Raw genomic sequence first — 26,467 nt, 5'->3', positions numbered from 1 at the left:
CTATCTTATCCCAAAAAACATACATAAATGTTGTCAGCAGCAGGATAAATTAAAGCATCAGAATCAGGCCCTTTTACACAAAAAGCACCATTGTCTACAAAATGTAGCTTCTGATGCATGTTTTTGATTTTCTGATGCATCATTTTAAAAAAAGAATCTGACAACATAAGTGTAAAGATCTGCGCTAATTTAACCATGAATTCAATTTTAGAGCACCACAATGCATTTTGCATGCAAACTATTTAACGTTACTTGCAGAAGCACATTAAAGTTTAGTATTTTTTTCTGGAATGCAGAGTCCTGCAGAAGTGCCCAGGTTTTTCTCACCATGCACTAATTTGTGCCAAACTGAATTTCTCAAATACTACTTCAAACTACAGATCCCAGCATTATTACAATAATAGAGCAACTTCTCATTTGATCACAGAATCATAGAATTTAATAGCATTGCACCCTTCCAAGCTTTTTTGGCACATTCACAGATTATCAGGCATAAGTGCATTCAGAAGGCTGTGTTGTCCCTTGGTCTAGCAATCTGAGCTTCATAAGTGCCATGTTACGTCTTATATCAGCTTATATCTGCCAAGTGGAGGAACATTGCAATAGGTTTAGCAAAAGTTCAACAGGTGTGATGATTAACAGCGAATCTGAGACCTTGGATTTCAGAAGATGAGAGTTTGAGGCAAACAGACAAACCAGGTTATTTACAAAACTTTATTTATTTTTATATTATTAAAAATCTAAACCTATACTTTTTCATCATCTAGCAGCTGTACAGAGGTGCTCTGGTTCAAATCATGAGGATGTTAGCAACAAGAGAAAGGCATTTTACAGTGAAGTGACATTCAGTAAGACAAAGAACATCCCAGCATTTGATGATGTAATAATAATCTGACAGTAAATAACCGAGCCATCATCTGAAAACGTGTGAAACAATCCTCAAAGACACATCAACCCAATGTATAAGAATGACAATAAGCTAGAGGCCTGAAGTACACTTCCGAGGTTTCAATGCTAAAAACATGTCTGCAGGTGGGTTTATGAAAATATTTTTACTGTAATGCTAACATAAAAATCTTCACATAGAAGGATTCAAAAACATCTAAGTGGTAAATTCTGCTTGATTTGGCACGTCTATGGATTGGTTATTTTTGTTAAGATGGAGAAAGTAAAGGATAATCGTGCAAAGAAAGTGATGCTGCACAGTGCTCACTGATGTCAGAGTGAAATTTTTCCATTTGAAAGCTGCTAAATCCCTCGCTGTGAGATCAATAAGGACAGACAGGAAAGGCTGTTGAGTCACATTCACAGATAGTTTGAATGGTGTGATCACATAACAACAAAATTCATCAAAATAATCCTTAATTTTTCCACCCCCAAGAATAAAAATGCTTCAGTTTAATTCATCCACACACATCTGACACAAATATGAAGACCTGAGTCTGTAAAGGGGTTTTAAGGACATATCAGAAAACTGACAAAGTGCTGTGCAACTCTTTTCTTACTAACAATATAATCTTTAAGGGAAATAGGACATTTTGACACATGGGCAGAGTTTGAGAAAATGTGTTTGAATCACTTCAGACCTTTAGATCGCTCAGCAGTTGTGGTTCGGAGAGAAAACCTGGATTACTCCTCAGTGCTTGGCGAAGACTTGTTTTATCACATATCGGCATAAGCATATTAGTCAGAGCTTGTTTTTGTCCCTCTAAGAGCCTGTGGTGTTTGTGTTTGTAAGGTTCCTCTGCAAACAGCAGAGTTATGATGTGGTTTTGCAACATGCCGATCCACTCCCTGCCTTGCTCAGGTATGCTGAGGTCTTAGCTGCCTTTTTTGTCCTAAGAGCTGTCTACTCATAAATGGACTCAAGATGTGCCAAACTGAGGTGTAAATAACCACAAACGCACTGTAGGATAATACTTGGAGACCCGTGTTATCTATCACCAAACAAAGCCAAACCCACAGTTTAACAGGCCAAAGGTGACTGCTCCCCCGCCCGTCCGTTCCTTAAAGGTTTACTCTCTTTGACTTGTGCAGTGTCTGCTGCAGGGCCGTTAGAGTCATTCAGGGGGGTTAATGCAGGGGGGATCAGGCTGTCCAGTTCCTGCCTATGCCCCGTTTCCAGCAGCCACTCATGGAATTTCATCTCCACCAACTCCTGAAACTTCTTCTTCTGATCCCTAGAGGCAGACAAGAGAGAGACAGGGACATTTAAAGAGCTGACCATCAGTGTATCATAATTTTCCTCTCCAACAGACTCTAGTCTCCAGATTTTAAAAGGAAATAACTGAATTAAACCTCCACACATTTCTGTGTAACATAAAAATTGATCAGAAAATTGTTTGCCCTGTAGCACAGTGTCCTGCGATGAGTGTAGTTCTGTCAGAGCCTGATTGCGAAGCCCTTGGAGCCTATTTTAAGACAGCAAAGCTTCAGTGAACTCACCAGCTGAGAGACTGAGTCACAGTCTCATTGATTTTCTTTGAGGGCTTTTAGGTTACAACTTTCCACTGATCAAAACAGTCCACTGGATAATGGAATCAAGATTATTTTTACACAAATATAGATTACAGAGGCATTTAAGTGCTTTTAGACTGTCGATAAATTTATTCCACTCATTAATAATGGAGTCAAGAGGGTTAGACACTTACTTATTCAGCCGAGCCTCCATCACTGTCGTCTGCCAGTTCTGTATCCTCTTCTGCTTTTCCTCCACAGCTGCCTGATACAGAGGAGGTAACCCCCCTGGGACCTCACAGGTGTCCCCCTCCACGCTGAAAGGCACAACCAGAGTGTGGAACTCAGCTGGGGGCAGCAGGCGGTAGCAGGAAGAGTCTTGGCTGGATGAGGCATTTGGTGACGGGTTAAGGCCCTCCGTTCCGAGAAGTAAAGGTTGATCCCAGAGGTTAGGGACCACAGCAAGCCCCACGCTGGCCATGTGATCCTCTAAGGACGGGTAAAAGGTGTGGAAAGGCCCCAGGGTGATGTCTGTGTTTCCTGGCAGGAGCAGAGGGCGGTTTGGTGTCAAGGCATGGACGGTGCAACGTGAGGAGGCTCCAATGATGACTCTGCCGGACACGCAGACCAGCCGCAGGTTCTGGCAGCTGTGGAGGTGGACGCTGGTCTCAACTGGACCCAAAATCACAGTGGTGTCTCTGCATTTGTCTACACTGACTGATCTGAAAGAGCAACAAACCAACACAGATGAGACATTTCAAAAGAAACCTGTATACCAGCAATATTAAAATACTGGAGCTGACTCTACCTGAGAGGCGACAGCAGGTAAATGAAGGCATCTGAACATCTGTGGATTTTGATGTTGGCACCGATTAGCTTATCTGAGGTTTTGGCCAAAGTCTGCTTGAAGACTTGTGACATTAGCACCATCTTACTGCCATGGGGAGCCATGTGGGTGTTGCGGGCTATTTTGGCTCTCTTCATCGCCCCCTCTACTGTAATTCATGAGCAGAGGACAAAGACACAATCAAAACATCATAGAAAATTATGTATCTACTGAAAAGTTTGTGAAGAGGGTTTTTTTTGCTGACAGATGATAGGATACCTTGTTGAGCCCAGGCTAGTTTCTTCCCTGAGCGTAGACAGGCGGTCATCCCAAACGGGTTGAGTGTGAGGCTGTTCTGCAGAACGGAGATGAGTTTGTGTAGAGGGAAGGAGCGGCTGAGGGAGGAGAAGCCAGCTTGTGTCTGCAACGGGCCTTTAGTCAGCAGCCGGTGAACAGGCTGAACAGCTCTGCCTTGGTTTCCTGAACCCTCCAACAGCAGGCTTAGACTCCGCAAAGCCTCCAGGGATATCTGGAAATCAAAAGGACAAAATTTCATTACAGTGTCATGAAGTTTGTTGCTGTAACAGAGGATGTGTATGTGTGCAGACCTGGCAGTCCCTCAGGGCATGTCCAGAGTGTGACATCTGCCCTGGCTCCACTAGCAGCTCCAAGATCTCTGCTAGATGGCTCTGCAGAAATGACAGATGAGCCTGATCGTCCCAGTTCTGCTGACCCCAAAAAGAACAGAGGAAAGGACAATAAGTTCCACAGCACAAAGAATGGCAATAACTCCTGCACGTTAAACATAATACAAGACAGGACAGCTGTAGCATCAGTTTTCAGGCTATCTTTGTTCTTCACAGGAAGGACCTTGTTTTGAGAGCTGGTCTTGGTCTCTCGATCTGATGGAGATGGGGAGCGAGTACGTTGACTGGGCCACTCTTCACCAATAAGGGAGGTGCGCAGAGACACACGGTTCAGCTGCTGGATGTAGAGGAACAGGAGGAACTGCAGAGTGTCCACGGATAGCTAGAGGGAGAAAGAGGAAACGTTCATTCTGTGGAGAAAAGGTACAACAACACAAACCTCTGCTTCAGGCAAAACACAACAAAAGAGTCAGGATGAGTTTTATCCCTTGGTAAATCTAGCCTTCTGCACATGAGCTCCACCCCTCATTCTTCTTACCTTGGCCCTTTGTTGGTCCAGCTCACTTTTGGAAGAGCACTGGGAGAGACACTCGGCCCACTCAAGCCTCTCCTCTGGAGTGTGGCCAATAAGAAGGTCGAAGGTCTCAAAATAGAGCCATGCAAGGTCTTCTGGGAGCTGGAGTTTACCACAGGCAATGTGTCTCCACATGGACCAGCTCAAAATGGGGAAACAGCCCTCCTTTGTTCGTACATATGTTGCCATCTTTCGCAGATAATGCAGGCTAAGTTTGGAAGGAGGAGCCACCTGCAATTGATTACACTCAGGTTACTTTCAAACATTTACATTCACTGAAAAATAGTAATAAAAATCACAGGTATGAAGAACATATTCACCTGCAAGGCACCCAGTAAGAAGGGCTCCATGCGAGGCCATATGCTCACTCTGTCTGTCTCCATGTCTGATGAGGGAGGAAACACAAGAGAGTTCAGGGTACATTACAACTTCACTGATGCACACATGCTCTTATCATCCTGTTTTATTAACTTTCTGTCGAAATCATCTTAAACTGTGTTCTATGAGCCTAAAATGTAGAAAATAAAAGAATAATACTATCCATATTTTGCATGCAAACTTATGTTGATTGTAAACTATAATCTCTTTTTTATGGACCACTGCCGCACGCTTTGTCTTTAATATGTCTTCTCTAGATCTGTTTTTACAAAGTCTTCAGTGACTATTGGATAATTAACAAAAACATTAGATATTTTGGATGCAAGAGTTTCACGGTGTAAAAGAGCAATGCGAATACAGAAGTTCAACAGCTACATTAACCATCTAAGGCCAAACAAACAGGTGCAAAGCTATGATAGCCGTTAAAATATCTAAAATAGGGGTTTATGGATCATTGAATCAACCTGATGGAGCTGTCGCTCCCGTAATGCCCTCTCGGTGCTCCCATGACAACAGGCAACCAGACTACTCTTGCCATCGACACCTGACTTGGCATCACGATATCAAGTTTGGCAGGCTAACAAAGCTGACTGTAAGCTAAAACTAATCCTATCAGACACGAATAAATACGCACTACCTTCACTTTTTATTATACCTGACTGCAAAAATCAGCTTTACAACTGAAAGAATGAGTAAACTGTTCCTCTGAAGATAACCTCATTCCATTAATTTGAGCTCGACAGTTAGCCACCGTTAGCTCAGAACGCTAGCCAAGCATAGGAGGAGGTAGCTTTCTGTGTTTGTCCTTACTTCCAGCTTTCTTCTTCTCCATGAAACGATCTGATCCTCCTCGCGGGGCTCGCTTAGTCATAGGGGGAGATAAAGATGAGCGTCATGTTGTCGATGCTAGTTGTTGTGGTTAGAGGCAAACCCAGGACTCACGGCTGCTCTTCCTATTTGGCGCCCTCCTCCCAGCAACAACTGTCATCTAAGCGACGCGCGCAGCTCGCGTGTGCGCGCTTCATCCAGCCTTTGAAGTTTGCGTTGAAAAGGACCAAGAAAGAGTTTTCTAATTATTACCCATACTCGTAAGATGTGTGATGGCTTTTTCATAGTTTTATCAACTATTCAGAACTTTTAAAAAAATGACAAATTGGTGTAGAGTATATTCAACAGAAGAAGTATAATTGGTACGAAGGTCCAAAGCATACATGATACATCCTTTCAATTCATTTACTTTCGATCACGAAAAAATCATTAAAATTTACCCAGAAATGGAAACAATTAGTGAAATAAATGTAAAATGTCTGGAGCGCTGAATAAGTGTTTATTTCTTTAAAAGTGGGCGGGGTATTTGACTTGGTAGAGGAACTGTCGTCATCCAGTGGGCGGGCCTTCCTTGACAGGAAGAACAAGACCAGTGACTGGCAGCGGCATCCAGATCTGAAAGCCGGCTTTTCTTTTCTTTCTGCCCACTCCTACCCGAAAAAGTCTCGGATCTATGGCTTCCAAAGGGATGAATCTGTGCAATTTGTGCTGCCTGCTGCTCTATGTGGTCTCGGCGGTGCTCGCGGGGTGAGTGATGTGTGCTTGGTTAGCAGTGAAACAGCATCGCCAGGTGGTACACATGTTTGTCTGTGATTGGTTCAGAGCTGTACTACATGTGTGGAACAGTCTGGGATAAGCTGACACGAACTAGGGTAGAATTAAAAAAAGTACGTGTTTCATTTAGAGTTTCTCTACTGCAGCTACTGTTCACTGAGCTCTGCTTAAAACTGTGTTGTAGCGACGGTCGCTTGCGCAGTTGCTACAAGGTTTACGGTACAGTCTTTGAATGAAGCTGTTCTGTCAAGTAGCATGGGTCAAATTTAACCAAAACATTTTTTTATTGAATGTTTCAGAGAAATAATAGGTTGATGAGTTTGAACTGCAGTTAAAACAGTATCAACCTGCTAGCTAAGTTAGCTGGGAGCTACCCTTAGCAGATATACCGGGTTTGTCCGTCTGACAGATGTGCTATCACGCTAACACAGCTTTGAAAAGCTGATTAATCCCCTGTTTTTTTATCTTGTAGAAGAGATTTCTATAAGATTTTGGGGGTAAGCAAGACTGCATCAATCAGGGACATCAAGAAGGCCTACAGAAAGCTCGCTCTCCAGTTACATCCTGACAGAAACCAAGACGACCCGAAAGCCCAGGATAAATTTGCAGACTTGGGAGCAGCTTATGAGGTGGGTTTAAAGCCGATAAAAAGTGACGGAGCTTTTGTTTGGGCTGCAACGTGTTTTTTCTTTGCTCTGTAAAGTATTAAGAACAGAAAAAGATGTGAGACATTGTCCTGAAGAGCCTGAGGATCAATTACAAAAGTCTTTTGTACGCTGGCTATTTGGTTGTTGGAAACGATGCCTTACTCTGATTGGTGGACTAGACTGTGTGTCTGCTTCTGATTGGCTGTTGAGCAGCGCAGCTGGTTTAGGCTAAAACAGGACGTGGAGCAATGGAAGCGGATTAGGCAGGTGTTTCTTTATCTAATATTCACATTAACTGACACAAAAATATTCATAGGGTTTAATATACAAAAGTAAGATTTCTTAAACTTTTCTTTTTACTTGATAAATTAGACACCTATTAAATAGTCCAACACCCTGAACACTGCAAAACTGAGCCGTTTATTATTTTGCTGTAAAAACTTAATTACTGGACTTAGAATGAGCAATATTTAAGGTTGTATTTGAATTACACCGGGTTGTGTTTTTTTTCTGGCCATTCTGTGACTTACTGCTTGTGTATTTTTTTAGGTACTTTCAGACGAGGAGAAAAGGAAACAGTATGACGCATATGGAGAGGACGGACTTAAAGAGGGTCACCATGGCTCACACAATGATATCTTCTCCAGGTATGTTTTGTGTTTTGATCAGTTTGCATGGAGCACTAGTGATGCTAAATCCAGTTAAGAAGTTTTTTTTTTTTTTGATTAGCCCCCTGTGGCTGCTAACCTCCATTTCTCTTCCCCCCTTTCTACAGCTTCTTTGGAGACTTTGGGTTCATGTTTGGAGGAAACAGACAGCAGCAGGATCGAAACATCCCCAGAGGGAATGACATAATACTTGACTTGGAAGTCACACTAGAAGAGGTGTACTCTGGGAACTTTGTGGAGGTTAGAGATCTGCTCTTCTAACTAACATCTAACACTGGTTGAAGCCTGACTTTGTTTTCAAAATTGTTAAAGATATTAACTAACTTCTCTAAAATATATCTGTCACTTAGGTTGTTCGTAATAAGCCTGTAGCCAAAGAAGCTCCCGGTAAGAGGAAATGTAACTGCAGACAGGAGATGAGGACGACACAGCTCGGACCTGGACGCTTTCAGATGACTCAGGAGATGGTGTGTGATGAGTGTCCTAATGTAAAGTAAGTCACTGCTTCTTATTAAACTCGGCTCTGCCTCTAGAGACTTGGTCTTCTCCTCTACTTTAAATGCATTTTCTCTATACTTTTATAAATAGATTTTTCTCCCTGCTCTGTTTTGAATCCTGTCCCAAATTTAGGATCTCTAATCCATTTAATCTGCACTCTTTTAAAAACACAGTGCAGCCCTCGGCAGATGTTGTTTTTGACATTTGAGGGCTTATATCCCTGTTCCTGTGGCTAGATATCACACTATTAAAAGCTGTTTGTTTTCTGACTTTACTGAGCAATATAAGATCAATAACATGTAGCAAAGCAATTGTTCTAACCCCTTTGTAATAACACGTTTCTGTCATGTTCTCCTCCCCACAGGTTGGTGAATGAAGAGAGAACCTTAGAGGTAGAAATTGAACAGGGAGTGAGAGACGAGATGGAGTATCCTTTCATTGGAGAAGGTGCGTCAACCTAGAGCTCTGAATAGATCACTTAATCTGTTTTGCAAATGCCAGTTTTTGTTAATGTCTCTCTGTGTGATAATAGGGGAGCCTCACATTGATGGAGAACCAGGGGATCTGCGATTCAGGATCAAAGTCTTAAAGTAGGTTATAGCTTTATTCCATGAGGAGGAAACACATGTTATATATTCTGCAGAAGAAGAGGATGAATGCTAAAACTTTTTTCTTTTTTTTACCAGACATCCTGTGTTTGAGCGCAGGGGAGATGACTTGTACACAAATGTCACCATCTCTCTGGTGGAGGCACTGGTTGGCTTCAAGATGGAGATTGCACATTTGGATGGACACAAGGTGGCGTAAATACTCTTTCTAGTATTTTCACTGATATTTTCTTATAAATTATTATCCTTTGTAAAGCCTGTGTCTGTCTAACAGGTCCATATAGAGAGAGATAAGGTGACTAAGCCTGGTGCTCGGATGTGGAAGAAAGGAGAAGGTCTGCCAAACTTTGACAACATCAACATCAGAGGTTCCCTCATCATCACCTTCGACGTGGAGTTTCCTCAGACGCAGCTCGACGACCAGCAGAAGGACGGTGAGAGAGGAGGAGGGGTTAGCTCACAGTTTGGGGTCAGCCCTGAGTTTCAGCCTGGTCTCAGAGACCATAGGAAGACTCTGAGGGTGTGTAGAGTTGCAGGAGGTCAGAGATGTGCTGTGGTGCTGATCTATTTAAGCCTGCAACTGTAGCCATCTGATTCAGTTTAATAAATACTTTGAACAGATTTAATCCTGGATGTAAGCCTCAGGGGGTGAAAACAAGATTTTGTTTCTAAAACTCCAAACATTCATCGTCTTGTCTCTTGTTGTTGCAGGTATCCGGGGCCTTCTGAAGCAGGGATCTGTACAGAAAGTTTACAATGGACTACAAGGATACTAACACACCAACAGACACAGCCTGGACTGAGTTATCTCCCCCACACACACACACACACACACACCCACACACACACACACACACACACACACACACACACACACACACACACATACACACACACACACACACACACACACACACACACACACACACACACACACACACACACACACACACACACACACACACACACACACACACACACATATTGAACCCAGAGGAGGGCCAGGGTGTATTTATTATTTCAGGTTGTTCTCAGGATGGCTCAAATCCACTTTGGTTTTTCTTTTTTAATGATCTGCAGGTTGGCGGCAGCGGCACATTGAACACAAAAGTTTTATTTAAAGTGAACAAAACAAAAAGATGCCGTGATATTCTGCTCTTCTCCTTCTTCCTTTCTTCTCCTTTATTTTACTTTTTAAATTTTGGACCCACTTTTTTCTCTGAGAGACGAGGACACTGACACCTTTCTGACAAACACCTGAAGAAAACATTTTTAAGAACTCTACAATGACTTCAAACCTGTGCACGGGGAGCAGGAGTCGCTCCACTTCGTTTAATTTCATGAATGTAAACAGCACCCCCTGTTGATGAAATGGATTATTTTCTCTGATCCATGCTCATGGATATTTTGTAAATAAGATCAAACCCAATCTGTTTGTGTTCCAGTTTTCCTAATTTATGTTTCCTCTGACTTGTGAGGGGGAGAGCTGTCACGGTTGATACTGAGTTTCCCTTTCTGCTGTGTCAGGAGTTGACCTCTTGAATAAAACAGTGACATTTCGTTAATTTGAAGAAACGGGGACAGTCTGCACATCCTCCATCACCTCTGATTCTCTCCCTCTCCATGACGAAACCCTCTGACATAAAGGGACTGTACACCTGGGGGTCTCAGCCTGCTCCGGTTGGATTTTAAAACATAGTTTTAAGACTTTACTTTCTGTTAACTGCAAAGCTGCCTCTTAATTTTATGAGAAAGTCCTCATGGCCTTAAATGTGAAATATACGGCCATTTTTAACTAGTGTTCTAAGGAGTAAAATTGTACTTTTGACGGAAATTAATAAAGATTTCTACAAATTCTGATGACATGTCATATCAAAACTAACAGTAGAGGGTGCCAGAGTCTATTTAAATGCCATTCACTGGAAAAGTTGACCTTTAAGGAGAGATGAAGTCTCCTAAATTTGTGAGAGTTTCTGGACCGGGTTTTAACTAATCAAAATACCAGTAGAGTTTGGGTTAAAGGAAGTTTCCCCCTGTGTTCCTACAGATATTTGATCCACTTCAGGAGAACATTTAAAGATATTGTTTACTGCTGCTTTACAAGTCAAGACAAGATGCAACATGTCCCTCTAACACGTCCTGACCTTGTGACCGTCTGTGGCTTTACTCCTCTGTCTGTTTAACTGGAGCTGCTGAACACAAGTGCCTTACACACACTCACACACACACCTTGTGGGTGGAGGTCTGTGGGTGGGAGTCTGTCTGCATGGGTGGGGCCGGGGATGTCCACGAAACAAATTCATATTGGTGAGTTAAAAGTGTGGTGATGGTGTAGACATTTGTGTGTGTGTAATAATCCCCCACAATAGAAATGGCATGTGTGCAGACTGTACAAATGATATGTGCTTGTGAATGTGTGTGTGCGTGTGCATGTGTGTGGCCGGTCTGTGTGTATAATGAACTCCCACAGAGATAGCAGGCCTGTGGTAAAGGGAGTTTCCTCCTCGGCTCACCGCACATCCCAAAGTCATTTTCAGAGCTAGGAGGGGAGAAGGGATGCTTTGTGATGCAGCTCGGATGAAAACCTCTTTATGTATGGATTTAGAGACATACTTAGCTTATTATACCCTAATAAAAGAAGAGAGACTCAGACCTTTTAAGACCACCAGAGAAAACCAAAGCCAGTGTTGAAAAGCAGAGCTGTGTGGATTTAGTGATCAGCGTCGAGTCAAGCATTAAACTGTAATTACAAAACATAAAACACACGAGGGCAGCATTGCTTCTTCAGTCATGTCCCTCTTAAATCACTTTTTATTACCCTAAACACTCACCAGAGGTCTGTGTAGTCTAAGTATGTGTGCTTGTGTGTGTGTGTGTGTGTAGTAGAAGGCCTGCACTTGCTGGTCGTTGATGCAGATAAGCGCAGGGATCACACTTGACCCTGAGTGTAATGACTTGTAAGCGTAGCTGCAGGGTTTAGGAGGCCCGGGCTGAAGGAGGGCTAATTGAGCAATCTGTGTGTGTGTGTGTGTGTGTGTGTGTGTGTGTGTGTGTGTGTGTGTGTGTGTGTGTGTGTGTGTGTGTGTGTGTGTGTGTGTGTGTGTGTGTGTGTGTGTGTGTGTGTGGTGGCGGCGGCGGCGGCGCCATTGGGTGTTTTGACCTGCTCTGACTCTGCAGTGTGCTCGGTTAATGGAGCCTGACCTGTTTGTAAAGAGAGCTGCTCCAGAACGACACCATGCAGGATCCATAAATGTTTGTGTTTCCAAAAATTATTCAACTTTTTGTAAAAAAAAAAAAGTTTAAAGTATTGTCTTTTTTATTTTCAGTTATATTCTAACTCCAATTTGTTTTTTAAGAAAGGAGGAAATTTTGGGTAAATGAGTAGGCCTAAATATTGATCCTTCACAGAGTTTAAGGTGCAGACGTTGATGTGAGATGATGCTCTGTGTGTGTGTCAGTATTTAACTTTTACATAACAGATAAGATCAGTGGTTGCATAATATAAAAGACAAAGCATGTGCAATTTTTAATGGATACTAAAATCATTTTATGGTTTCAGATAAGTAGGGAGGGTTTTTTAATGGCGGTAATTGAACAACCAAACTCTTTTATAGCACCACATACAGTGAAGAAGAGGAGACTGAATCCAAACCTGTGAATTACACAAGCGTGAAACCAAAAGAAATTGCATCAAGATTTTATGACTAGCCTACTAATACCACAGAGTTCAACAATTTGTATATATAGTATATATAATATATAATATACAATATATAATATACAATATATATTTCAAAAAAAGGAATGCATCTGAGTGATAATAATTGCAAAAGATGCAAATAAAAAGGTCAAACATTTTCAAAACTTTTAGGGTAGGAGTTTACAAAGTTTTGGTGCAGAGTTAGAGAAAAACCGATTTTGATGAAGAAAACTCTCTACAAGGGGTCTCAGAAGCCACAAAGAGCATGAACTAACAATTTTTGGCCTTTTAATCCTTAAAAGCTTAAAAAGTAATACTCAAAGATTTGCTTCAAACAAAATGTTTATTGCATCTGCAGAATAAGATTTGTGGATCTCTGCAGTCACACAGCAGTTCACTGTGGTTGTTATCGTGATGCAGTTTTATGGCCCATTCAACCTTTATCAAAGAAAAGAATGCAACAAGAATATTTCCCTCAACTTTATTGCAATTTGTCTGCAGCCTCAGCATAATGGTCTCAAACCGCGGAAGAAGTGGTGCTTTCTTTAGGCTTTAAAGTCTAAACGTAAACTGAATCCAGCAGAGGAATAACTCTCAAAGAGTGCATGAGAGTTCTTATTTCATCATGTGTTGAAACACAAACTTATTTAAAAGAAAGAGTTGCTTGAATTGAAAAAATATTTTACAACTTTGGCAGCACTGAAATTAAATTATTTGAGCTACTTTGATGAAGGATTTATGACCTTTTTTCTCCTTTTATATTTTTCTTTTGTCAGCCAAGCCAAGACTTTTTTCATTTTTCAAGAAAATTAAAGCAAACACAAAGATTTTTCATCCCCAACACATCAAGGTGTGTGGAAAAACCTCCTGACTGCTCTGTGAAGTGTAGTGAATGATCGTCTGCAGAGAAAAGTCGTCATTAGTCTGTGTTGGATTTGATGTCACAGAGCTGAGGGTGGAAACTGAAGACTCACCTTCTTTACTTTTAGCTCTTACAGAGCTGCTTTATGGGTAAACTACTAATGCATCTGTTTCTAATGTGAGCAGTTATCAATGGCGTGAAGCACCCACGCATGCCGAGGAGGCCAGAGAGGACAACAGTAGAGACAGGCAGGAAAAAAAGGACTCTGCCCAAAATAAGAAATGTTGACGGACGAAGCCTACAATTTGTGGGATCTGAGCATAAAGCAAACAAAGGGCAGCTTTTGTAAGGAATAATGCATGTCAGCCGTGTCCTTCTCCCGCCACAGCTTTGAACACTGCTGGGGACGTCCATCGCTCCACTGTGTATGTCGCGTTGCTATATTAAAGCCAGTCACCTCAAAGGGAAAAGCCTCAACTATTCAACAATTGAATGGTGGGGCTCTCATTATGGCCAATGTGGGCAGGAAAAAGTGGCTTTGGGGGTTTTCGATTCAGCGACTTAAAGCCCTCCTGTTAGCCGGGGCTAGCTGCTGTTTATCCCAACGTCTTTCTGGGGGCTAAACATAGTTGACTGTCATTATGGATCTTACTCTCCCTGTCTCTCTCCGTCTCTGTCCTCCTCCTCACTAACAGTTATTTATTTCTCTCCCAATTTTGTCATCTAATGACCCGTGTTGTGTTGTTGTTTGAAGGGGGCTGATGGCGCTCTGCTCGCCCACATCCTGAGGAAGAGAAAGGGGCGGCTGGGATAGTGGAGGGCGAGCACAGGACAAACAAAGCAGCAGACCACCTATATGGATAAAAGCCACAAGTCTACGGATGGCATTCCTCAGGCAACATAACGGCTGTGTGCCGTACGGGCCTGCGCCGTAAGTAACAGTTCTCTGTGTACATATGTTTACCCTGCAGTCATCCTTCATAAAGAGATCGAGACATGGGGATTAGGGGTTATTTTGTTCCGAACAGAAACAAAAGCAAAGTCTTGCAACTCCCAAACTGGCCAACGTTTTTTTTGTTACCCTTATGAGCACATGAATAACTTATTCTGTCATTTCAAGCCTTTAATACCTTTTTGTTATATCATGTTTGGCATAAAAACATGTGACAGTCTCTGTCCGTTTATTTGAGGAGCCAGTGAAAAACTTTCAGATCTGTACTTCTTCGAGTGACCACTGGAGGCTGGGTCCAAAGGTGTGCCATCACCATAAAGCCTTATACTAACATGTCCAACTTTCCTGCAGCATTAAATATATCATCAGATCTCCACGTGTTCATCTCCAAAGCAGAAATCAGTTCAGTTCAAAACAACTCACCTATTTACAGTAAAATGGCATCTTTCTTGGATTTAATGTTGTCAATAAAAATACACATCTCATGTTCATAATTTATGATACAGTAGCAGATCAGATTCTAGTGATATGCTGTATTTAATCACTTAAAACAGAAAAGTGATCTTCTGTTGTTCACTCCAGGTTTCATCAGATCCTGCTCACTTGTGATAACCCCCTCATCCTCCGCTAAAGTTTTTATTTGACACATCAGTGTCAGCAGCCTGGATGGTTGGCAGAGCAGCTTCCCAGCAGCACATGAATTGAGCCACATTAGAAACACTGTATGCGCTCTGTATATAAAATGATGTAAATATGTATTAGCGGGTGAGGGGGGTCACTGTGAGGGGGGTGAAAGCCGTCTTTGTGCTACGAGCAGAGCCCTCTGGTGGACCCTCCCCTCAGAGCGGGGTTGCCCGGGCCCTGTGGTGGCGGATCACAGTTAATAACTGTGTGGTGGGCTGTCAGAGGCACTTAGTCTGATGCTGGGCAGGCAGGGGCCAGGCTGGGCCCCGATACACAGCCCTCCTGAGTGTGGACCAGAGCAGGCAGAGAGGAGAGAGGGGAGAGGGAGAGTCCTATGAAGGCTAGAGAGGATGGGTTAACTACAGGAATATTACAGAAAAGAAAAACACTCAGTGAGTGGGTGTATCCTTCTCACAGGTCATGAAGAGGGTAGGAAACTTGGATTAGGACGAGTTCTCCGAACTGAACTCTGGCAGCTTTTTATAATTTATGCCAACTATTGAGCTTAATAGAAAGTGTGTCAGTGTGGATCATATTGTGTCATAGTATATCCTACTGTATTAACCTATCCAATGCATCAATTTGTATCATATTGTGTCATAAAACATCATAATCTCATGTTGTTTCTTATCAAATCAAATCTGTCCTGATGGGTGTAGTTGAAAATATTTAGTGATGATGGAGTTGTAGCCAGCCTCCAAAAGTGCAATGGGAAAACACAGGTGAACCATTAGTGCAGCCACACTTGAATAACTAAAAGTGTCCCTCTTTTGTGCTCCTGTAGCTCCTGGGGCCTTAATAACGATTTTTTTTTTTTTTTTTTTTTTTTTTGCTAAAACATGCGAGTACTCTAATAATTTCTTTTATTTTCTCATCTAGCAGGCTTTTTGAATTTAAACCAAATACACACATTTTAGGAAAGAAATGTCAACAGAAAGATATATTTCTTCAACCATGTGACCACTCTCACTCTCCGTAATGGAACGCGGAAAAGATGCTCCCTAGCTCAAAAAAACACGAGCGGGACACGGCGGAGCGCGTTGTAGCGCTCCTTTCTCAGGTAAGTGCTGCCAAAGCTGGGGGAAAAAATGGTTCTAGTGACAAATACAGCCCCTAAGTGTGAAACACTCATATTACAAGATAAAATGAAGACAGACAGAGGAACAGAGGAACGTTGAGTGACTGAGAAACATGCAGAGGGGAAAAGTTTGGCGCGTTTGTGTGGTGCATAAGTGTGACCCTGCGTGTGCTGTGTCATCGTGGTACTTAAATATTAGATTTGATCATATCTGTAACATGTCTCCTGTTGGTATCATTTTTGATAAATGTCAGCTTATCATAGTTTATCCAACGGAGATCATATTTTACTTTATCTAATCATATCACATCAAATTGTACTGTAGTTTGTTGTATTTTTCAAGTTGTACAGCATTAATGTGTAGTTATCCTTAAATGATGAGGTGAAAACACACCTGACTCAAACATTAACCACCCCTTACTGCTGATTAATTGATGCACATTTGTTAAAGGAATCTCAAAATCTTTCTGAGACATATCTTACCATCACCTCTAGTCCTCATCCCCAGACATGATCTGACTTCCACACACTCTTATCTGACCCCCATCGTAAAGCTCATTGTCTGACTAGAGACCGTCACAGGACTCAACCAATGAGGACTCACCTGATGTTGAGTGGCATTTTATTTCCCATGCCAAACAAGACATGTAGACAAACCTGCCTGTCTGTCTGCCTGCCAACTCCAAAGTCCAGCTCATCCCTGTGGACTAGATTAGATAACCCGGTTTTAAAGGCAGGACACTGTTTGCTCAGTGACTCCTCTCGGCCCTAATAGCATCTGATCTAATGGGAGATTGCAGGCTGCTTGTTGACAGTGCAGACCCACACAGCGTCATGGCAATGGCCAAACAACAGAGAAACAAAGCAGGGCTGAGCTTTAGTACCTGTAATTACCAGATAAATATCAGCTTCTTTGCTTGAAACCAGCTGCAATAAATATTACAGGCTGACTCAATTACAGCTATTATATTGTCTGTAATGGTTCAAATATATAGGGGTCATGGAGACTGGACTGTGTGGTGTAAAGAAATACTCTGCTGCCATGTTTTATTTTAGATGAATGTTGAGGTTTTTAGCACTTTAGGAGCAAGTTGGTCCTGAGGGTTAGAAAAGCTGTCAAAGCCAAACACAGAATAGAGCTGAAAGATGAAAGAAGAAACAAAACAATAAGCAGAAAGAGGCTCAAAACGTCCCTCTGCAGTCGGGTGATAATTCTCTGTAGATTGTGTCTATAAGCCAAACGTTTCACATGTAAGCAGCTCCTTGATCCAGTGTTGGTTCAGTGAAATATTGATCACAGCCGCTTTAGATTAAATGGCGACATGAATATGAAACATGACTCAAAGCTTACCTGTTCCTTCCACTCTGCGTTTAGTTTCAGCAGCAGCAGCAGCAGGCGGGAGGGTAAATAGTTCTGTTTCTGGCGTCTGCGGCGCTCTGTTTAAACCATCACTTCCTGTTCTCAATCCCCACGTCTGCTTATCCATCATTTCATAAGTATGCATGTTTATGTGTGTGTGTGTGTGTGTGTGTGTGTGTGTGTGTGTGTGTGTGTGTGTGTGTGTGTGTGTGTGTGTGTGTGTGTGTATGCGTGAGTGTGTGTTGATGTTCTCCGGGTCTTATTGCACCTACTCCAGCCTCCCATGGGTGGCGGCGGTGGGCTGCTCCCACAAGACACCCCCTCAAATTATGGCCTAATCAGTTAGCCCCAAGAGCAGGCCCTCCACAGCTCCCAGACAGACAGACAGACCTGCAGCAAACATCATCCTCATCACCCCTCCTCCCTCCTCCTCCTCATACAGACACACAAACCCAGCCTGGCCTTGTCCCTGCAGAGACCCCGCTCCCTCGCGCTCTCTCCTCTCATTGAGATAAAACAGGTCCGGCTTCAGTTTAAGAAAAGTGTTGGTGGTTCCTCTCCCTCACTTATCCACTCCTCTTGTCCAGGCTACCTCTGTCTCACACACACACACACACACACACCTTCTTTGACAGCCTCAAACAGCCATGGATGCAGATATTCACGGCAGATCTGTTGCCACACTAAAATATTTACAGCAGCGATCAGATGCAGCGGCGTTGTGACCCCTGCTGCATCTTTAAAACCAAAAAAAAATTCAAAGTCCTCAACAGGGATATAGGACTTTAAAAAATGAGAAAAAAAATCTTGGGTTCGATTAATGAATAAAAGAATAATAAGAAAAATCCAAGACGACTTACCAAACATCTGACGATTAAAGATGAAATTTCAGAGCTGCAAGCAAACTGCTTCTTCATGAGGGCACATTTCTATTGCAAGTTGACGTTTAAACATGGGTCTAAATGAGGGCTGACTCACTTTTGGAGCTAGCCCCCATATGATCATTTGAGGAACTGCAGTTTTTGGGGATTTTTTTAAGCTCCTACAGTTTCTGTTTTGTTTTGTTTTTGTTGTTGTTGTTTTTTTTCCCTTAACCATCGTTTTCGGAGCTAAGTAACCTCAGTGAACTACAGATCTTTGGAACCCCAAGACTTCACCCAGCTGGATCACTTTAATGGCATAAAAACAAACACTCGTATCGTATTAGTATTCTTTCAAAAATCCTATAATTTCAACCACAAATACTGACCAGCTTTATGTCTAGATATTTACTGTTCCTGAACAGATTTTTGCATGAATCATTTTTGCACGAGTTCCACAAGAGCATTGCAGTCATACTCAATAATCAGTCAGTTATAAAAAAAAGAAAGAAAAAAAAGAAATAGCATCGTGAGAAATAAAACAATACACTGATATCATTTTGGCACCTCAGTTAATGTAAACAAGTAACAGGCTTTTCCCTGGATCATTAATCCACACACACACACACACACACACACACACACACACACACACACACACACACACACACACACACACACACACACACACACACACACACACACACACACACACACATTTCAACTGTGCTAATGTGATGCTTTGTCAACTAAATCATTGTAGCTCTTCTCGGTTAATCAGTGACACATGGAGGATCTGGCAGTGTCAGACCTTTGCTGACTCCATCCCACCATTCCCCTCATCTGCTTTGTCATTCCCATTCCCTTCACACACACACACACACACACACACACACACACACACACACACACACACACACACACACTTTAGACACACAGACACCATACACCAAACCAGGCCCCTCTGCGTACACACTAATGCTTCTGTTCCCAGTGAGCAGCTCCATTTATCACGTTCACCTCGCTCCGGATTCTCATTTGTTTTCAGCTTCAAACCTCACACGCACAGTCGAGTATATGCACATGTATGTAGTACAATAGCATGTACACATTTATTTTTGCACAGATTTACTAAAAACATGAGGTAACTCTCTCAATAGCTGCAAAGGAAGGTGCAAAACAAATCACACAGGTGCAGAAAATGAATAAATGATGACATTTATTAATCCTATCTCATGTTGCTGCTGCTGTAGGACTGAGGTTTAGGAAAAGAGCTGAGGAGGAGTGATCCTATCTGCTCTGTGATTGTTCAAACAGTTTAAAAACCATAAAGCTCTGCTGGTTCCTGAACATGTTGGTTTTAAACCTCCCTGGTCTATAAATAATGACTTCTTCTTCTCTGGTCTCTTTGTCTGTCTCACATGTCCAGCTCTCCGGCCCAATATGTTCTGTATTAGTGAGTCTTTGTGGAGTGTTTGAAGTAAGAGAATTAAGAAGGTGGGTGGGCATCTGGGCATCCGACCACCATACTCAGAGGAGAGCTGTGACGCACACAGAAAGATCCTCTGACTCCATTAGCATACCTCTGCCGGCACCGCCTCACTCAGCACTGCAGCCTCTGCAGACCTGTGATGTGGCTGCTGTTTTGTTTGTATGGGGGCGACACCACAGAACTATCTGGAGGGTAAATACTGTCGATTTAGAGCTGCAAATCCTCCCAGAGCTGTGGCTGCTCTGATTTAAGGCACCCGTGTTTGAGAAGAGTTTTTGATCATGATGTAGCAGGTAGACTGAGGAGCTAGCCTTACGAGAAAATAAAAAAAGAGTGCCGACTTTGTCTTATACGACTTATGATCAATGTAGGAGGATATATATTAATAATACACCCTCTACAGCATTAACTCCGCCCCAGAAATCTTCACAAAGAGCATGAATACAGACACTGATGGGTTTAAGATGAATTGATTGATCTAAACTTTATGCATTTCCCGCTAAAACATAAAGCTCATTTCTCTCTCTGTGTTTTTCTCCTGACTGCAGGTCGATGCAGAAAGCAGCATTCAAAGCCCGTTTGGCTCCTGTCCTCCCTGCAGGGGGATAACATTTCACCAGTTTAGATTAGTCCACTCAGGACCATCAACACATGTGGAAGTGACCCCCAGACGCCCGGTGACTGAGCCCTGTCTGTATGTGTGTGTATGTGTGTGTGTGTCAGAGGAAGTGCACGGCCCAGCTGATGTAGTGTGTGCTATGTTAACCCGTCCAAGGGCAGCAAAGCAATAACAAACAGGAGATCACAGCGCTGAGGTCACCTCTGACCCTGCAGCCTCCTCACAGCCGGCCAGATTATTATCGCTTTGACAGCCACTCAGCACAATCACACTCACACACACACACACATTCAGACACACTGAGCTCTCTGCAGGCCTGTCTGGGTGTCCCTCCCTGCATGTTTTCAATCATTGACTCCCTCCAGAAGAATCAAAGGATTTATGTTAACAGACAAAAGCTTCCTCATTGGTGTCTGACAGTAAATGATTGACATTTACTTTGACTACTTTGGCTCCGCCCACCCAGGGGGGGACCTGCAAAGTGAAACCTTCCACTATACCCCCGCACACCCTTGTTTACCCACAAGGCCATTCTCTCGTCTGCTGGAGGTGAGGAGTTGGAGAAAGTTTGGGAGACCTGGCGTTGGCTGTGGACGACGCGTTTCCAGAAACCTCCGAGGACCAGCATGCTTCACGGTAGGCCGCGTGTGTGTGTTTGTGTGTATGTTGAGCGCCTATGAAATACCTATTGACATAAAATCTAAAATCTTTCAGTTTGACTTTTCATTTTTCGTGCATGTTTAAAAAAATTTACAAAGGCAGCAAAAATAAAACCTGACATAAGAAAATCAGATTTTTTTTAAGAAAACGTAAAATTATTATCATTTCAAAACTGAGAAATGCAAAATAGATTAAAGAAATGAAATAAAGTTAACTAATTGTGAAAATCATGAAAAGCTTTCGAAAGCCTCCAGAAGTGACCCAAAGGAGGTCACAGGCGCTGCTGACCTCTTGACTATCCTCATTTCCCCCTCCTCGTCCTCCCTCCTGCTCCCTCCTCCTCCTCGCTTTAAAAGCATATCGGTTTCCGTTTCCTCCAAACATCGGCCTGCTCCTGATGTGAGCTCTCAGGTACGAGGGCTCTGCTGCAGCCAACTTATTGCTGCAGACAGGCTGACATGTGATTGCTGAGGTGAGTGTGTCATGCTAAATGGGGAAAAATTTGACCTGGATTTGGTTTGACTTCACCGTGTGTGTCCCGGGCTGCTGGGAAAAAAAACATACAACAGATAAAATCGACTTATTTTGTGTGGCAGTTCTGCTCGGAGTATGAGACTTTGATTTGATGAATTACTGTCCTCATATTACAAACACAAATAACACTTTTTAGAACAAGATACACAAACTTTTCACACACTTTTTTTCTAATTAAGGTTTACAAATTTGGTTGAAACAAAGTTAAAAATAAAATATTCTAAGCTTTATTATTTTACACTAGCATGCTTTTTAATCCTCATGCTACTAGAGTTGCTGTTTAAAAAACATTTACACACGTTTACTCTTCAAAATGCCTTTAATAGTGAAGCTGTTCACTTTCGTTTGCCCCCTTCAACTTTGACTTAAGCTACAATTTAGTTTGTCAGAGTCCTGCAACACTTCCTGCAGGTTTTTAGGACAGCATTAGCTTCTCATTTGTCTAAAAAACAAATGTTTGACTCCTCAAGAAATTGTTTAGCTTGTAATAACCTGTTTGATTTGATGTTAAAAGCAAAAATCATAAAAGCTGAAGAATACCTTGTTCCATCTTAAAGATTTTGCAGTCTTACAGGAAGTGTTGTCCTGCATATAAAACAAATAAAAATATAGACTATCCCACAAAAACAACCAAAAAAGTACAGTCTGAGATTTCAGTTTTGGGGTGAGTTTTTTTTAAATTATAGATCACAGGATTGCTGACACCTCCAACTTTGTGATGACTTATATGTATTTCAGGGCTGACTGTCATGCACTGACTGTCATTTGTTTGATCGTTGTAGGCAGGACCAGAAGCTGTCAACCAAATGTGATCAGCCAAGTCCAAGCAGTTTAATAAATACTTAAAAACAGCAAAATAAGTGGCTTTTCAAAGCTGATTTGCTGGAAGATCTTTTCATTTATTTGCACTTGGATTTTTGTGGATGGTCAGTGAGATTCTTGGCTTTGACCTCGCACATTTTAGAACTGTAGCCACTGTAAATTAGTTGGACTTGTGCATCACGATGACATTTTGGTGGAAGTATTGATGTGAAGCCTCAAAGCTCTCATTGTGTGACACCTGGTCCCCGCAGGCTGTGCCATCCATTCAGTTAGAGGCTCTTTTTCCCTCTCTGAGAGAATTAATCTCAACGAAGCTGAATATTAAGTCTCGGCTCACAGGGCGAGCTAGTCCCCCCACTCGTGACGCGGTGACCCTGGCCCTCCTCCTCTCTGCTCACATCTCGGGCAGTTTGTGGGAGATTTCTGGGACAGCTCAGCTCAACTTCTGGCACTTCTGGCGTCCATTTGGAAGACAATCCCTCTGGCAGGTCAAGTAAACGCTGGCCCCTGAAAACACTGAACACACTCTCCAAACCTCATTACACAGACCTCCGCTGTTTTGTTGCTCATGGGCCTCCAATCAATTTCCCACAACTCCCCTCCCCTCTGCTCTCTTTTCCTTCTTTCTTTTTTCTACCATTCTTTTCAAATGAGAATTGAATTTCTCCTCTTTTTTCCTCCATGTTTACGTTATCATTTGTAAATCTTACCAGAGTTGGACTGTGAGGCACACAAAAGAACTCATACACACTTTAATGAAGTATTTACAGATAATTCCAACTGTCAAATACTTGTGCTCGATGACATAGTGCAGAGTGCTGACGCTCACAACCGCCTCTCTCTGCCTGCAACTCGCAGCCTCCTCGTTAAGCACCAGGATTTGATTTCAGGTAAGGACTTATTGAGGAGGGAGGAAAGGAGTCTGTGGGGGCCTCGCCGACGGGGGCCACGGCTTTTAGCAGAAAGGAAAACAATCCTCTGAGCAGCACGTCAGAGCTCAAAGACAGAGGGACAGAAGGGCATTAGGGCTGATGTCTGAGAGGGACAGGTCAGTTTTATACTCCTGTTTATATAAGCTATTTCAAACTCAGACATCTGCTTTGATCTTCCTCTTATGTCTGAATCTTAAAAAAGGAGAAATGAAGCTGTAATCAGCCTGTAAATCCATTAGTGCTCACTCAGTCAGTCCTTTCCAACAGGAAGGATGAAAGGAAAGGTTTTACTTTACTCTGAGGCAAGTTCATATCAGGTGGGAAAATTCAGATAAATCCTTTTAAAAGATCATCTGAGAGCTGCCAGATCACACCTACAATGTTGATCTTCAATATTTTGAAAAAGGCTTTTTTTTTAAAGTTTGTTCTCATCCATTAAGGTTCAAATAGTGGTATAGAAAAAAACTGGAGTATACAAAACCACCTTAAACATATGTGATAACTGTATTCAGTAGAAGTACTGCCTAGTACTGATGTATTAGAAAATAAAATATTAATATTAAGAAAATTTAAATTTTCTTACTAGTTTTTTCAGATCAAAATACGTCATCTTAAATATTCAATTTAATGAACAACTCTGATACTGTTCTTTTGACCTAGTTTTTCTATATATTAACATTAATGTTAATATTCTTATTTATTATCAACATTATTATTAATAATAATAAAATAATGATAATAATAATAATAATAATAATATTAACAATAACAATAATAATAATAATAACAATAATAACAATAATAATAATATTACTGAGGGCCTTGTTTTGTTTTGTTTTTTAGCTCAGTTACATTGAAATACTTGTCTTGACGATTTAGTCGTTTTCAGTCCTTTATTTTGAAAGGATAAGGTTTATTTCTGTTAAGCAATATTTCTCTATTTTTCTTCGGGGTCTTTAAATATTTTTATGAATATTCCTCCAAACTGAGCTCAAAGCTCAGCGTGACACACACTCTTTTTCCAAATCTTCACACCCACACAATACACACAAACGATTTTTTAGGTAAGGCAAGACATTTAAACAACTAATAATAATAATAATAATAATAATAATAATAATAATAATAATAATAATAATAATAATAATGAAATTAGAGTGTTAACGGATCAGAAATTCGAAACAATAACAGTATTGGGCTTAGAGAATTTTACCTTTAACAAACGGATAATTTTAATTTCTTATCAGCAAAAAAAATAGTCTTAAATATCTCCTGCGGACTGATGTGTTTAATTTTGTTTAGATTTTGTCCATACGTCGGTTTTTCAGTAATATTTGTGGTTAGATTATTTTTACTCAGAGATGAAGATTCACTCCAGCCTTTTGTTATCTGCGTAAAGACAAAAAAACCTAGGGACGCCAAAAAATCAACACACCCGAAGGATGAGAATAAAATGAGCGTAACTGTCCTTTGGTTTCTTTTAATCCCCTGACTCTATCAGGCCTATCATTTCAGTATAATGAACTAAAGCGCACACCTGCTTTAGTTATGCCTCCTTTGACGGCAGCTCTCTTATTGGATGAGAAACAGGTCAAATGAAGCTTTCCTTTTCTGATGATCTACCTGTGGGTGAGATCCACCTGTGATCCAGATTGCTCTGTTATCAGCTCCGTGTCTGCGCCTCTCCTTTCTCCTCTTTTACACGAGTGAAGGATGAATTAATAATGCTGTGTGCAGTAAAAATTAGCAACTAGCAACTTTATCATTAGCAACTTTCTGAAAATAATCAGACTGCGTAAAACGCTGCAGCTTAAATGTTAGACATTTTCCTGCAAACCAGGGACGTCTTCTGTTCTTTTCCCCCCATGTATCTAGAAATAAATTCGTTTAATCTTCCTCATAATCTGCAGCAGATCACACGAGTCTAAATATTCAGCTGGTGCGTGAAGGATTCTCTGCGCTCCTCGTTTATTTGAGGTTTAATATCTGAGCTCGGAGCGGAGTCTGTTCATGATGTTTATGCTAAAAAATATTAAGAAAGCCTGAGAGAGGAAATTCACCTCTGCAGATTCAGAGAAGCTACACACTTTATGAGGCAGATTAACGTGAGTTTGGTCTTCTAGACTTTGTTTCTTTGGTTGTTTCGCGTTTTCCACTCCACCACACAGCCGCGCTGTTTGCACAAGTGATGCTTCTGCTTTTCTCACTCTTACACTCACAAGGTGAAAAACACAAGTCTGAAAGATCCTCTGAGCTAAGCTTCTTCACGGTGCCAACACACACACACACACACACACACACACACACACACAGTGAGAGGGACGAGCTGAGATTCCAATTCGTGGACTTTTCACGTCCGTCACCAAAACAAAAGCTTCTTGGACTTTGATAAAGTGAGTCTGTGATTTTGATTGAAGTGTGCGTGATGTCATCTCTACACCAAGGCTCACACACACACACACTCTGATTATTTATTATTTCACTTTTCTACTGACTTCTAACTTCTAGACGAGCTTTGTGCTCTGCTCACAATCAAGCGTTCACTCCCCGCAAATCCCTCTGCCTGTGAGTGAAAATCTGAAAAAAACGTGCTACTTTTCGTGTGTGTGTGTGTGTGTGTGTGTGTGTGTGTGTGTGTGTGTGTGTGTGTGTGTGTGTGTGTGTGTGTGTGTGTGTGTGTGTGTGTGTGTGTGTGTGTGTGGAGGAGGTGCTCAGTCAGCCAGAGGCCGCAGCACGGAGCTCCTTGGCCAAGCTACACACACACTCACACACACACTTACCTGCACGATAAATATGTTCTCAATAAGTGTAAGTGGCCTACATTACTCTCCAATCACTATCATGTTAAACACGCGCTGTGGGGCTGCAGAAACACATCCATTATTCACAGCAGTCCTCTCAATCTGTCTCAATCGGGCTGATTTCAGGGATCAATATTTCATTCTTCTTCCTGGAGCTTTTTTTACGCGTGTTTGGCCTCGTTCTTAGATTCCCAGATCCCCAAGAA

General features: G+C 41.9%; 2 protein-coding genes across 2 annotated transcripts; one reads left to right on the top strand and one right to left on the bottom strand.

Moving 5' to 3' along the window:
* Positions 1-700: 700 nt before the first annotated feature.
* On the bottom strand, positions 701-5,890 carry tbccd1 (TBCC domain containing 1). The gene is made up of 9 exons (XM_074694427.1): positions 5,693-5,890; positions 4,825-4,889; positions 4,469-4,735; positions 4,154-4,312; positions 3,892-4,008; positions 3,563-3,812; positions 3,266-3,452; positions 2,652-3,179; positions 701-2,180 (listed from the first exon to the last, which is right to left on the bottom strand). Exons 1-9 carry the CDS (start codon positions 5,751-5,753, stop codon positions 1,967-1,969), a joined length of 1,848 nt encoding a protein of 615 aa, XP_074550528.1. The 5' UTR covers positions 5,754-5,890; the 3' UTR covers positions 701-1,966.
* Positions 5,891-6,269: 379 nt separating this feature from the next.
* Positions 6,270-10,093, top strand: dnajb11 (DnaJ heat shock protein family (Hsp40) member B11). The gene is made up of 10 exons (XM_074694126.1): positions 6,270-6,457; positions 6,957-7,113; positions 7,681-7,778; positions 7,907-8,039; positions 8,150-8,292; positions 8,662-8,744; positions 8,830-8,887; positions 8,984-9,095; positions 9,180-9,339; positions 9,617-10,093. The coding sequence occupies exons 1-10, from the start codon at positions 6,384-6,386 to the stop codon at positions 9,679-9,681; spliced, it is 1,083 nt and encodes a 360-aa protein (XP_074550227.1). The 5' UTR covers positions 6,270-6,383; the 3' UTR covers positions 9,682-10,093.
* Positions 10,094-26,467: the final 16,374 nt, after the last annotated feature.

Source organism: Halichoeres trimaculatus, unplaced genomic scaffold (genome assembly GCF_033239565.1).
Source record: "Halichoeres trimaculatus isolate MK-OKI-2021-1 unplaced genomic scaffold, fHalTri1.1 fHalTri1_scaffold_19, whole genome shotgun sequence".
Taxonomy (NCBI): domain Eukaryota; kingdom Metazoa; phylum Chordata; class Actinopteri; order Labriformes; family Labridae; genus Halichoeres; species Halichoeres trimaculatus.
Note: the sequence above shows the minus strand (reverse complement) of the source record. Positions and strands in the feature narration are given on the sequence as shown.

Coding starts and splice junctions, on each gene's coding strand:
- dnajb11 (XM_074694126.1), top strand. CDS start 6,384: ATGGCTTCCAAAGGGATGAATCTGTGCAATTTGTGCTGCCTGCTGCTC. Junction 7,114..7,680: donor ACTTGGGAGCAGCTTATGAG/GTGGGTTTAAAG, acceptor GTATTTTTTTAG/GTACTTTCAGACGAGGAGAA. Junction 9,096..9,179: donor CACATTTGGATGGACACAAG/GTGGCGTAAATA, acceptor TCTGTCTAACAG/GTCCATATAGAGAGAGATAA.
- tbccd1 (XM_074694427.1), bottom strand. CDS start 5,753: ATGACTAAGCGAGCCCCGCGAGGAGGATCAGATCGTTTCATGGAGAAG. Junction 4,009..4,153: donor AGACCAGCTCTCAAAACAAG/GTCCTTCCTGTG, acceptor TGGGGTCAGCAG/AACTGGGACGATCAGGCTCA. Junction 3,180..3,265: donor TACCTGCTGTCGCCTCTCAG/GTAGAGTCAGCT, acceptor TTGCTCTTTCAG/ATCAGTCAGTGTAGACAAAT.